The following is a 13,857-nucleotide window of genomic DNA, read 5'->3' as shown; positions in this document are numbered from 1 at the left end:
ACAACACTGGAAACAAGAAGCTGCTGGTCTTCTACTGCTTCAAATTATTTTCATTTATTTTAATTGAGTTATTGTGTGACTTTTGTGTTTAAAGGGATAGATTAGATTCACCAAAGTCACATTGTAATGCAAACTAACTAAGTTGTCAAAGCAGCTGCAGACCAGCAGCTTCCGTGTTCAACAAGCTAAAATGACTGTTTTTGTTAATGGAGTCTGGTGGCTTTGACTAGAGCATAGATGGGGAACTTAACCTTTTAACGGCTTCCATGTTGGAATGGGTTGTCTGAAGCTAAGATATAGGAGTTAAAATATTCTTAATACTTTTAAACTGACTTTGACTTTGTTATGAGGCTTAAACATGTTTTGATGCTTCTGTGTTGGACACCAGCCAGATTCTCCTTCTCCAAACTGGCAGCATGCCGACTGACATCTGCTTTATGTCATACACTGACTTTGGATAAGTACCTCATACAACCCACTTCAAAAAATCTGAACTATCCATTTAATGTCGTTATAATTTTGAGAGTGTTCACATCTGTGCATCAGCGAAGATCAGTAACTTTAGCCAAACCTCTCAGGTTCATAAACTTTTAATTAATTCCAAACAACACAGATTTTATTTCAGTTAAAAAGACAATAAAATGATCCAGACAAGATATTGTGCCTCGTTTGATATTTTTTTCACAAGTTGCAAGTTTTGCCTAAAGGTGGTGCTAGAGATAAAGTCACGAAGTCATGAAAAATAAACCCAAATCATAAACAAGTCATAATGTGATAAAATCACTGGGAAAAATTTAGATGGTGTAAAACAGGAAGAGAATAAAAAAATATGAACAAAAACATAAATCATGCTGCACTGGTCCTTTAAAACATATTGTAGGAATATGAAACAGAGCATTTCCTCAGATCAATAATAATTGTTAAAACATAAATCAATACATGTTGAGTCTGACTCACAGTTCACAGTCCATATAATTCTCATCTTTCATCTCTCCCTGCTGTAACTCTTTCAGTCACGATCTGCCCGACTGCCTGCACATGTCTCTGTTCCACCCAGTCGCATGAGTTCATATTACTTCACTGTTTCTGCCTGTAGCCTGTAGTTCTCCCCTTCCACTGACTCATCATACACACGCACGCACACACACACACACCCGCAGCATTAAAGTGTGACCTCCTGCTTCAGCAGACTGATGACACATTTATCAAACACTGGAACATGTATTTACATTCTTTTAACAATTCTGTTTTTATTGAAGGCAAAATTTAACTCATACTTACAGACTCCTCTTTTTTGTGAACACACACATACACAGCCAGCAACACATAAAACATGAAAAAACCACATAAAAAAACAAGGATGTCAACAACAACAATAACAAGATACAAAAAGAAAAGTTGAGGGTAAAAGCAGCAGCACAGTCACCAGAAAAAAATGTTGGCATTTTATGTTTCTGCAAACTATGAATATATTACATTTGTACATTTCATATGTATCATGTAATTTCCAAAGTAACATAAGGTGTTTCTCAAAGTTAAGGAAGAATCCTCAAACGGCCTGGTTTCAAGGAGGCTACATCATTGAACCCCGCAAAAAGACTGTTCCAGTGCTAAGGATCCTTCCAAATTTCACCGAGGACTGAGTTCAGATAAATTCCAAGGATGCATGTGTGTATCCTCAGCGGGTATAAAATCCCCACAATGCTTTGCACACAATTTGCTGGAAGTGAAGGCAGGACCTTTTCAATGAAACCTGCGCCAGTGGAGCTCAGCAGGATTTAGATACATAAGTAATTCATTTGGATTAATGTCTCCAAGAGTTTTTATCATACAAGCGTCATAAAACATATTGACAGAAACCTCATAATTTACACTTTCCAATGTGTCCACTGCGAGATTTAGATTTGATTTAGATAAAACATAACCGTTTTTAAATTAATCATTTACAGCAGAGATGGAGCGCTAAGTGTCCACTTCCACTGCCTCAGTCTGCTGAGGATTAATGATGTACACCTGGGGACACTCGTTGCCCTGTTCCAATTTGTGTTCACTGAATTCTAGGAAGGACTCTTGCCTTGCCTCTGGAGGATCCTTCCTTAGAAGGACTTATCATACCAAGGAAGGATCCTTGACTTTCAGAAACACCAATGGTATATGAGCTGACTTTGTCATGTGGGGGGAATGTGGTGGTTTTTGTCAACCCACTACGAGACTGGATTTGGAGACAGTGAGGTAACTTCAGGGTTTTTTAGTACTACGAAGCTGGTTTTATGTAAGATATAGTTTCGTCATCATCAAACTAAATATCAAAATATACACTATACTAATGTCACATATAGCCTAATGATATCTACATGTAATTTAAGTCTCTGTTGAGAGTGAATTTTGGATTGTATTTTCAATATTTCACATTTTCTGTTATAAGATTGTAGAGTATGGTTCACATCCCACAACAATGACATTTTTATGTTTTGGAGTGCCAGACACTTTTGGCACCATTTCATCTGATTCAATATGAAGAAGCCTGCTTCATTCGTGGTTCTGCTGCTCTTTCACATGAACGCGCTCATGGCTGGATAGGAAAACCTAGAGTTGACTGACCTAGTTGATAACCAGCTTTGTAGTACCGGTTATCCAGACGGCCAGTGTTAGGGTTAGTCAAGCCAGATACTGTAAGAAAAAAGATATCCTGGGTAAGTTGAACTGGCGCCGTAGTACAGGCCTCCAGTCTCACTCCCAACTCGTCAAATCCTGATGCTTGGTCAGTGGCTGTAGGCAGCAAACATGGACCACAGAGGCACCCTCTAGCAGTGGTATGAGAGGCACCAGGCAGTGGCATTTCTGACACTCTGGGCAAGTACTGATGTATAAAGAGCAAGAAAGACCACACATGGCATGGTGGAGGGAAAGTAAATGGGACCAACAAACTCCAGACTTTTACCCAGGAGTCCACTGTTTGTGTCCCATGTGAAACCAAAAGTCAATCGAGTGATTTTAATAACAATGTAGTGTGCTGTTAGCATACTATGCTAGTGTGGTATGTCACCTGATGTTATATCACATTAGTAACAAATTATTTTAAGCCAAACCATGCTGTTTTTTTCTCTTCCTTTTTTACCAGTGTTTGTAGTTTGTTTTGAAAAGAGACAATGCATGTAACAAGCATAAATTGATATGCTGTCCCTGATCATCCAAAACTGACGCAGGACGTGCACCTAGAGTGTCATATTTTGACGTGTAAGGCTACATAATGCAAATGTAACAGTTCCCTGAATTGCAGAAACGTACAATGCCAAAATTTATTCTCATCGTTGGGTTGAAAGAAGAAGAGTGAAATCCTAACATAAAAAAAATGGACTCAGACTCAAAGGGAAACTAAAGTATTTTTAAGCCTGGGCTGCATTTTCCTGTTTGTTTGTTTTTGTTTTGGTTTGGTGTGTGTGTGTGTCCAAGTGACTGATAGATACAACGATTTTTTTAATTCTAGTATTGAGAGAGACCACTGCAGCCACAGCAGCGAAAAAAGCTGCAGTTTAATCTCTGCGGGCAACTGTGCTCAGTCAATTTACGTCCATTAAAAATGCTTGTTTATTTCACTCAAAGGCTCAGAATGTTTTTAGAAGTGAAATCTTGCTGACTAATGGACTTTCTGGACTAGCCTTTGGTCAACTACTACAAAAACTACAAAAACTTTAACACATCTGAAGTTGCACAATCCACAGTAAGTTGAGGCTAATATTAAATACATTAGCATAATTAAAGTTAAAAAACTTTTTAACAAACTTGTTCTAAAAAAATGCAAATTTCAAAATATGTTTATGATTTTTGTAAATTCATATTGGCATTACCTTTGTTGAAGAGTGCATAATGGCATGTTAAGGACTTGAAACTTGACTTTCTTGACTTTAGACTTGAGTGCAAAGACTTGTGACTTACTTGCAAAACAATATTACCACGTTTGTGTCCAACTCTCACTAACGTTTCCACTGTTGTTTTTCCTGCAATAAGTCATCTTTTGAGCAAAACTTGATCTCAATGACAAACAGACCAGTGAAAGGTAGAGAAAAATGCTTCATTTCTCTGTAAGGATCCTTTCTGTAATGTTATTAAATGCTCATAATAACTATCTGAGCCTGTCGGTGGCAAAAAACAAACACTTTTAGTGGATGTTAATTGAGAATGCCAACTGCAAGTAGGGATTGTCGTGCTGCTGCTGCTGCGGCTGGCCTCTCTCTCAATACTGGACCAGTTTCAAACATTATTTTCTCCATGAGTCACTTTGTCACAAAAATATGTGAAAATAGGGTCCAGGTTAAAAAATACTTAAGTTTCCCTATAAATACAGTACTTGAGTACTTGTACTTGTGACTGTGCTGTCGGTTAAATTAGTTTTGACAGATTTATGTTAGATTCAGTCCATCAGTCACATCCTCCGTCAGAGTGAAGCTGACCTCGGGACTGATCCCATTATAAACTGGCAGAGCTCAAAGCATGAGCTAACAGTGTGTGTGTATGTGTGTCTGTCCCCTCAGCTCTCTGCCCAGTGTGATCTCAGTCTCCATCTCCTCCCAGTCCAGTGCAGCTCCCCTCCACCCTCCTCTCATTAGTGAAAACAAGGCAGCGTTTCAGTCTAATTAGAGAGGATTAGACCTCCACCCCCCAAACACTGAAGAATGAAGAGGATTCTGTTCTAAATAATTCAAGACGTCTGTCAAATAAACTTCCGTTATTGTGCTGCAACAAACCAGAGCTTCTGTCACTGCCCTGTTGGAGGTGAGGCCTGAGGGTAGAGATGGTCGTTTGTCCATCAGTTCATTAAAACCCCTTCACTTTCCTTGTACTGAGCCCCCTACCCTTTGGATGAACTTTACATTCTTCGCTCCACAACTAGTGAGGCTATAAGAACATCCAAATAATTGGGATGATGTCTGTCCTGTTGTGCGATGAATATAACAGATTGTAGATCGGTGGTTTCTAACATTTTGGAAAATTTAAAAAGATCAACATTTCAGAATCAACTTACACACTGAGAAATATGTGTACACATCGACATCTGTAAGCAATTCTAACTGATGTGGAAGCAATTTTCAGTTAGTTAGTAGTTAGTAACAGTGAAAACCATAGACAGTCCAAAAAAAAATGGATGTACCCACAGTGACATCACCCTTTGGTTTGTGGACTCCTGTTCTGAAGCCACAAGTGCGGCATTTTGACCATTGCCATCTTGGATATTTGGAGTCAGAAGTGACCATATTTTGACGAGAGGGTGGAGCTAACCCTGATGCTAGCTGCTAGCTTTGTTAGCACGATGCATTTACAGCTATGTTTAACTGTGATAATGCTGATGCTTATTTTTGGCTAGCAAAAAAGATGCTCAAAATCATTAAAACTTTTTTTTTACTGGAAATACAGAACATCTGACTCCTTAGAGGGTCAACCAAACAAGACTTTTTTTTAGATGACCATAACATAACAGTTAACTTTCATGAACTGATAACGTGTGTTTTCATGTGTGTTTTTTCCCCCCCGTGTCAACATAGATTTTCTCCGGCTTCCTCCCACAGTCCAAAGACATGCAGGCTAGGTTCACTGGTGACTTAAAATTGTCCGTAGGTGTGAATGTGAGAGCGAATGGTTGTCTGTCTCTATGTGTCAGCCCTGTGATAGTCTGGCAACCTTTCCAGGGTGTACCTCACCTCTAACCCAGTGTCAGCTTGGCTAGGTTCCAGCCCCCCCACAACCCCTAACAGAACAGGCGGTTACAAAAAATGAATGAATAAAATAAATAAAATAAAACAACAAAAACATGGACACTGATGAAATGTAAAAGTCTCAAAAAGCCAAATGATGCATAAGAAGACTTTAACAGTTAAACAAGGGCATAAAAATGTAGATGTTTCCAGCAGTTTGGATCATAAATACCTCACAAAACACAATTTTAAATTTTTGGCATATCCATCATCGACATCCGACTTCACAATAATATGGAAGTGTAATGCATTCACTTGAAAAAAAAATCTGCTCTGTTTTTCTGAATTAGTGAGACTGTTAGCAGAGACTTCCAAGAATAGTTTGCATTTTTAATAACCTGCCCTTTGTTGTTTTTTTTTGTTTTTGTTTTTAAACGCCATGATTTTTTTTCTAGTATGAATGCTTTATGTTTCCTTACAATACATGCATGGTTAAAATGTGTTTGTTTTACCTAGTCAGCAGGACATCTGTCTAATTGCAAATAAGTGTAGCTGATGAGTAGCTAGCATAGAAAAATCCTACATGAAAGTGTAAAAAGATGTTCTCATTAAGAACACATGATTGAAATGTTTTGTTTCTGTGTCAGTGTCTCTCTGTGTCCTTAACCTTATTGATGTATCCTCACAAAATGGTTAATAAGATATCTAATAAATTAGAGTCCCATGTATGCATTATGCATTTAATGTATCTAGGTTATGTAGGGAAAAAAACATGACGATGTACCTTAAAATGACTCAAAGTCCACCTGGTTTCACACGGTTCCAAATCTTGGTGTCCCGGGAGAAAGTCCTGTGTTTTGTGAAACAACCACCACCCCAACCTTCCTCCTTACATGGATGACATCCTTTTTTACCCCTGTCAGCACTTGGGTAATGCTATCACAGTCTTCCCAAAATATGTGGGTTATACATGAATTACTGGCTCATGATAATCTAGGATATCTAGGACAAATTTTGGTGCATCACTTTCTGTAGGGAAATGTACTTGCACTTATGAACCTGTCTGTCCTCCTCTCTTCAGGTGCAGGTTGCTCCATCAAACCAGGTTTGGACGGGTGTCCCAACGAGTGCAGCGATCAGGGTCGTTGCGTTGACGGAAAGTGTGTCTGCTTCACTGGTTTTAGTGGACCGGACTGCAGCATGTCCAACTGTCCTGGAAACTGCAATGACAATGGACGGTGTGTGAATGGACAGTGTGTGTGTGACCCTGGTTTCACCGGTCCAGACTGCTCACAGAGAGGCTGCCCCGACAACTGCAACAACCATGGCAGGTGTGTGAATGGCAGGTGTGCGTGTGACACAGGCTTCGCTGGTCCCAGCTGCTCAGACCAGTCCTGTCCTGGGAACTGCAACAACAGGGGGCGCTGCGTAAATGGACAATGTGTGTGCAATCCTGGGTTCACCAGCCCCGACTGCTCGAAGAAGGCATGTCCAAACAACTGCAGTGACCGTGGACGCTGTATGAACGGTAAATGTGTGTGTGACAGCGGGTTCACTGGTGCTGACTGCTCTGCAGATTCGTGCCCAGGAAACTGCAACAAAAGGGGGCGCTGCATCAACGGACAGTGTGTGTGTAATCCTGGATTCACCGGACCTGACTGCTCAAAGAGGGCGTGTCCTGATGACTGCAATGACCGTGGCAGGTGTGTGAACGGTAAATGTGTGTGTGACAGTGGCTTCACCGGTGCAGACTGCTCTGAGACCACCTGTCCTGGAAACTGCAACAACAGGGGGCGCTGCATAAAGGGAGAGTGCATTTGTGATGATGAATTCAGTGGACCCGACTGCTCTGAAAGAACATGCCCTAATGACTGCAGCGACCAAGGCAGGTGTGTGAACGGTAAATGTGTGTGTGACAGCGGCTTCACCGGCGATGATTGCTCTGAGAAATCCTGCCCGGGAAACTGCAACAACAGGGGGCGCTGCATTAATGGACAGTGCGTTTGCGAGGATAGATTCACTGGAGCAGACTGCTCTGAAAGAACATGCCCTAATGACTGCAGCGACCAAGGCAGGTGTGTGAACGGTAAATGTGTGTGTGACAGCGGCTTCACCGGCGATGATTGCTCTGAGAAATCCTGCCCGGGAAACTGCAACAACAGGGGGCGCTGCGTTAATGGACAGTGCGTTTGCGAGGATAGATTCACTGGAGCAGACTGCTCTGAAAAAGCTTGTCCCAACAACTGCAGTAACCGTGGGAGATGTGTGAATGGGAAGTGTGTTTGCGATGTGGGTTCTGCTGGGCCGGACTGTGCCGCCAAAGGTTGCCCCAACAACTGCAACAACAAAGGGAGGTGTGTCAAAGGAAGATGTGTCTGCCGGCGAGGGTTCACTGGACCGGACTGCAGCCAGTGTGAGAGCGGCATGACTGGACCAAACTGTGACATCGGTGAGTCAAATCCAACACATTACAGAATCCTAAAACAAGATTGGTCTTCAAAGGAGACCTATGACTGTGTCAGTAGTATTGTATACACAGCAGTATTGAAACTTTCAAGGGGTAAGCATTAGAATGTTTGTCGTAGTAAGACAATCTGGCCATACACCCATGTTTGGACGTGTGTATCCCATTGGCTAGCCATTGCTGCTGCTTTTCACTGTGCTAATATGGTGGCAGTTACAGCTGATACCGATCGGCATCACCACAGAAGTGTAGGGCCTGGGTGCCGTTAACAATAATGGTGACCACACGCTTGTCATGCCAACGTGAAAAGACAGCTTTTTTCGTGAGTGTCACGTGGGTCTAACTGCCCAAGTGTTGATATTCGACGACTTTAGAGTTGGCAGCATGGTCAGTTTTAGGATAATGTATATTATATTAATTGATGCATTAATGTGTTTTTTTCCACTTTGCAGCTGGAAAAGTTGGAGCTCATTTAAATTACTTTATAAACTGCTGGGTAGCTTGTGAACTTCTTCCTGGAGGTCAATAAAGTTCTGTTTTAACCAATAATAATACATCATAATTTATTTGTTGAATATATTTTGTATTATTATTTTGAATATGCAAAGTAACTATTGACATAAGTTATCAAATAATTGTTAAATGTACAGATTTTCCCTCTGGTATGTTGTAGAAATACCTCAGTATAGTATAAATACCTCAAAACTACACCTACAGTAAGTACAGTACTTGAGTAAATGCACTTCCCTCTACTGGGGGTTAAAGTGATTTGAACTGTGGTAAAAATGTTGGCATTGTGCATTTCTGAAAACCATGGAAATGTTACATTATGTTATTGTGCATACATTGAAACTTTACGTTTCAACAATGTTGCGAAACACTGGGGTTTCTGATTGGAGTGCAAGAATGCGGTTAGGTTTAGGCACAAAAACCACTTGGTTATGGTGAGGAAAAGATTATGTTTGGTTCCAAAATTCTTAATTCTTTTTTCTGGAACAATCCCTGCTGAAAAAGCAGCGATTCCCTGTAAAAAACTAAAATTAAATTTGTTTTTGTTGTTTGTTGGTCTCAAACAGTTGTCTGCATCTTGGCAGGCATCTCGCCTAGCTGTCACACCATCCACCATCCCCTCCACCTCCAGATGACAAGTCAGTTTATATACTACGTCACTTTAGAAACGTTGATACGATGCGTACAAATGTAATGAATCCGTGGTTTGCAGAAACCTACAATGCCAAAATTTTCTCCTGGCAAATGTTTGTCAAGATTCATTCAACAACTTCATCACCATCAGTGATGTCATTGTTTCTCCAAATTTTGTTCGAAGCACTTGTAAAGTTTTTATTTTCAATATTGAGGAAGTTTCCATTCAATCTGCTACATCTTAGAGTGTGAGAGAGTTGTGTTGCTGTTTTGTTGTTGTTAGATGTCATCGTCCCTGTTGTTGCCGAGGCTACGTTAGCACATTAGCTTGTGTGTTCGGAGGGTGTTCCAGCTGCAGTGATTCCAATGACGGAACTGTTTCATTAACAGAGCAGCAGGATCCAGATCTGCTGCCCATAAACTCCCTCAGACTGCTGTGTAATGGCTTCCTGTGCCGAGGCTGACACAGGACACGTGTGAGAGTGTTGAATGTTTTCCCAAATGTAACGGAATTCTGATTGGAGCGCAGGAAGGGGAGTCCCCACAATGTGAGGCCCCAGGGTGGAGGGAGATAAGTGAACAGCAGCAGTGCTTTCCATCCACCTGCTTTTATGCACATTTTAATTTTGTGCCAAAATACCTGAATTCAAACAAGCTGTGCAAATACTTTTTATTCCTGACAGAGGTGAAACAGTTGGCATAAAAATCAGTTTTGCAATGTAATACATTTACTTAAGTACTGTAATTAAGAACAAATTCTAGGTACTTAGACTGTACTTGAGTATTTTCATTTCATGCAGCTTTATACTTCTACTCCACCACATCTCAAAATTAAATGTTGTACTTTTTATTGCACTACATTAATCTGACAGCGTTAAATACTTTTCTCTTATACCTCTTAGGCTCTCAGATCAATTGGAAGATGCATTATCACAAAGTTGAAGACAGGGCTGTTTTTCTAGTCATACATTGTGTTTCATAGTGTTGAGCAGAATACTCGGATTAAACAAGTATCCAGTACAGATAATTTACTTCTTACAAATACAAGCACTTAACAAGTAAAATGTATCAATATCAGTGCTCGTGATGAAGGGCAATCCTCATGGGTGGGTTTAAACTCCACCCAGGTCTAACCCAAACACTGTACATTCCAAGTACAGATTCAGATACAGATAATGGTCAAAAATTCCTTTCAAAATACCCAACACGTTCTCATCCCAAGTCATCACATATCACCGCTTTGTCTGTGGCCTTTCACGTCTACATATTACACACTACGTACCCTTCTGCATCTGCTGTTGACATTCTGGTACGCTGCCACCAACACTGGGACGTCAACGAAAGCACATGGTTTAGAAAAAAACATAATGGTTTAGGTCTACATTTATATGGGAAGCGAACACTGGACTCCCAGGTGAAACTCCTGGGTTTGTTGGACCCATTAACCACCCCTCTTGCCCACCCTATACAGACTCTCCAGCTCCTTATGTGACATGTTACTGGCAGCGTTTCAACTTGACACCCTGCTGTGACAGGTGGCATATGGGGTCAAGCGCCTGACACCAAAATCCCTGTATTCGACGATGTCGTAATGAGAACAGGCTGTAATATCACATTAAGACACCAAGACCTTGAGGAACACCAAAGAAAAATCCATGTTGTGGTTTGGTTAAAAAAATTTGTCGAGATTTCTGTAGGAATTGAATTTTCGGTTATTTGACAGGTCATTTTATACAGTGAGGTCACATTTCAAAAAAATGGTTCAGATATCTTGAGGTGAGAGTTCAAGGGACCCAGTTATTCCCTCATCAAAATGTAGCCAGAACAGCCAGTATGACTAAGGTCTTTTACTTCCATATGACATCAGTATCTTAAATCCAGCCCTAAAAGCCTACAGCCTCTAAAAAGGTGGTAATGTCGGCCGAGAATGCCACATCCCCGTGGAGAGGAAGAGGTTAAGCACATTTTGCTGATCATACTTACATACTTTTAATTAAGAAAGGTTTGTGTGGTATAAGTACCTTTACTTGAGTAAAGGATCTAAATACTTCCTCCAACACTAGTCACAGGCCTCCAATCTAAAGCTAAAGTTTTAGAAACTGGGACATCATAAGTCCATGGGTCCCTCAAAGCACCTCACTCCTCCTCAGAAAATTCTTCTCACAGAGCCGTTCCCATCACTGCAGACTCTGTTTTAACTGCGGAGCATCAACAGGTTGATAAAACTCAGAGGATATGACCTCAGAGACTAAAACTAAATAAAAGTCATAGAAATAATATTTCAGGTGGCATGCAGGAATTAAATGTCTTGAGAAAAGGTCCTGCTGCTGCTGAAAATTTATTTTTCTTGCACCATCTTGAGAATCTTCCTATAAAACCAGTTGATGGAAAAAACGTCATTTTCGTGCACATTTTATAGACTTTGCATAAAACTGCTGCAGCAGTTTTTGAATGCATGAGTGATCAGTTTGGTAGTTGGCCATCCGCCTCAGTGCGTGTGTGAAGCGCATGTTTTATTTTGGTAATTGGTAATGGGAAACATGACGTCAGGCTCTCAGTGACCCATTAAGCAGTGAATTTTTCAGCATTAATTTTATGAGAAACTCGTGCAGTAAAGCGAACCTGTGAATTATTATCGAGGACGCCTTCGCTGTGCGCAGTCATACATCAGCCATGTGGCTGTGCCAGGCTGAGAGCTGCATGTTGGCAGCTTCACACACAGCCACATGTTTCACTCTGTGGTTTCAACAACTGCACTTTATACCAGACAGTGATGTATATGATTGTAGATGCAACATGACAGAAAATAAAATGATCCGCATAGTCATAAAGAAGTTTTTAAACTGTGTGATTAACTGTTTCTCAATAGAATACAACAGTATAGAATAGAAAAGAATAAGAATAAGAATAAGAATTGGAATGGAATGGGAATTGAATAGATTGGAATAGGAATAGGAATAGAATCGAATAGTAACAGGAATAGGAATAGAATTGACAAGGAACAGGAATAGGAAAAGGAATAGAATGGAGTTGAATAGGAATAAGAATGGAATAGAATATGGATAGAATGGAATAGGAATAGAGTGGTTTAGAATAGAATAGAATAGAATAGAATAGAATAGAATAGAACAGAATAAAACAACAACAGAATAGATTAGAATAGAATAAGAATTAAATACAATACAATAAGAATGGAATACAAATAGAGTAAGAATAGAATAGAATAGAATAAGAATGGAATAGAATAGAATAAGATCTGGAATTGAATAGGATTTGGAATGGAATGGGATATATATTGGAATGGAATGGAATGGAATGGAATGGAATGGGAATTGTAATAGATTGGAATAAGAATATGAATAGAATGGAATAGAAATGGGAATAGAATGGACTGGAATAGGAATAAGAATGGAAATGAATAGAATATGAATAGAATGGAATGGAATAGGAATAGAATGTAATGGAGTAGGAATGAAATAGAATTAAATAGAAAAGAAAAGAGTAGATTAGAAAAATAATAAGAATTTAATAGAATAAGAATAAAATAAGAACAGAATAGATTAGAATATGAATTAAATACAATAAGAATGGAAAAAAATAGAATAAGAATGGAATAGAATAGAATAAGATTGGAATGAAATAGGATTTGGAATGGAATGGGATAGGAATTGGAATGGAATGAAATTGGAATAGAAACAGGAATAGGAATACAATAGAATGGAATATGAATTGGAATAGGAACAGAATGGAGTGGAATAGGAATAAGAATGAAATGGAATAGAATATGAATAGAATGGAATGGGGTGTTAATGTTATTGGGAGGAATTTTAACTACCATACTTTATATATGTTACTAGTCTATTGTTTTAAAAGGCCAGTGTGTAATATTTGGCATGGTTTATTGTCAATCTGAATCTGAATCTGAATATTCTACCCATTAATTTGTTTATACAAGTGTATAATCGCTATAAAATAAAATTTGTTTGGTTTTCATAGCCTTATAATTATGCTTTTATATATATATATAGCAAGGGCCTTGCTTTAGAGAGGTCGCCATCTTGCGCCGCCATGTATGTACGGCAGACCGAGCGGACAATCCAGCCAGCCAGAGAACGCGTTTCGTGTGTATAAATGAACCAACGAAGACAGCGGAAGGAAGGAAGAAGGAGGAGGAAACAGCAGAGAGTGTTGGTAGTTCGTTGATAGAGAGTAGTGAAAAGTTTTTTTAGTTATAAAGTTTGTGAATGGACCACACTTACCACACAACAGGAGACAATGAACCCGAACCGTCATCTGCGAGGAAAAGAAGATGCAACTTCACTCCTTGTGATGCACTCTCTGCGGCGCTTTTCCTCCTGATGATATATCTCCCCAACGATGGTAGCAGTAGCACCGAATCCCATTCTGTGCATTCAGCCTCTCTTCTCGCCCGCTCAGCATCGAACACATGGAGTTCCTCATCTGTATGCTGCGGCTCAAACAGGTATGGCTCTGGGTCTGTGTCCGCTACAAGAAACTCTTCAAAATCGCGTTCAAAGTCGTCCATTGCAGCTACTATAG

General features: G+C 39.9%; 1 protein-coding gene across 2 annotated transcripts in view; it reads left to right on the top strand.

Moving 5' to 3' along the window:
- The window catches only part of LOC125904187 (tenascin), a 103,636-nt gene that overhangs the window by 16,287 nt on the left and 73,492 nt on the right, over nt 1-13,857 (top strand). For both annotated transcript variants that reach the window (XM_049601433.1, XM_049601431.1), the window contains exon 5: nt 6,772-8,139. In XM_049601433.1, coding sequence (XP_049457390.1) covers nt 6,772-8,139 — 1,368 coding nt within the window. The remainder of the gene's footprint in view (nt 1-6,771; nt 8,140-13,857) is intronic.

This window comes from Epinephelus fuscoguttatus, linkage group LG17 (genome assembly GCF_011397635.1).
Source record: "Epinephelus fuscoguttatus linkage group LG17, E.fuscoguttatus.final_Chr_v1".
In the NCBI taxonomy this organism is placed as follows: Eukaryota; Metazoa; Chordata; class Actinopteri; order Perciformes; family Serranidae; genus Epinephelus; species Epinephelus fuscoguttatus.
This window is presented reverse-complemented; position numbering and strand designations above follow the sequence as displayed.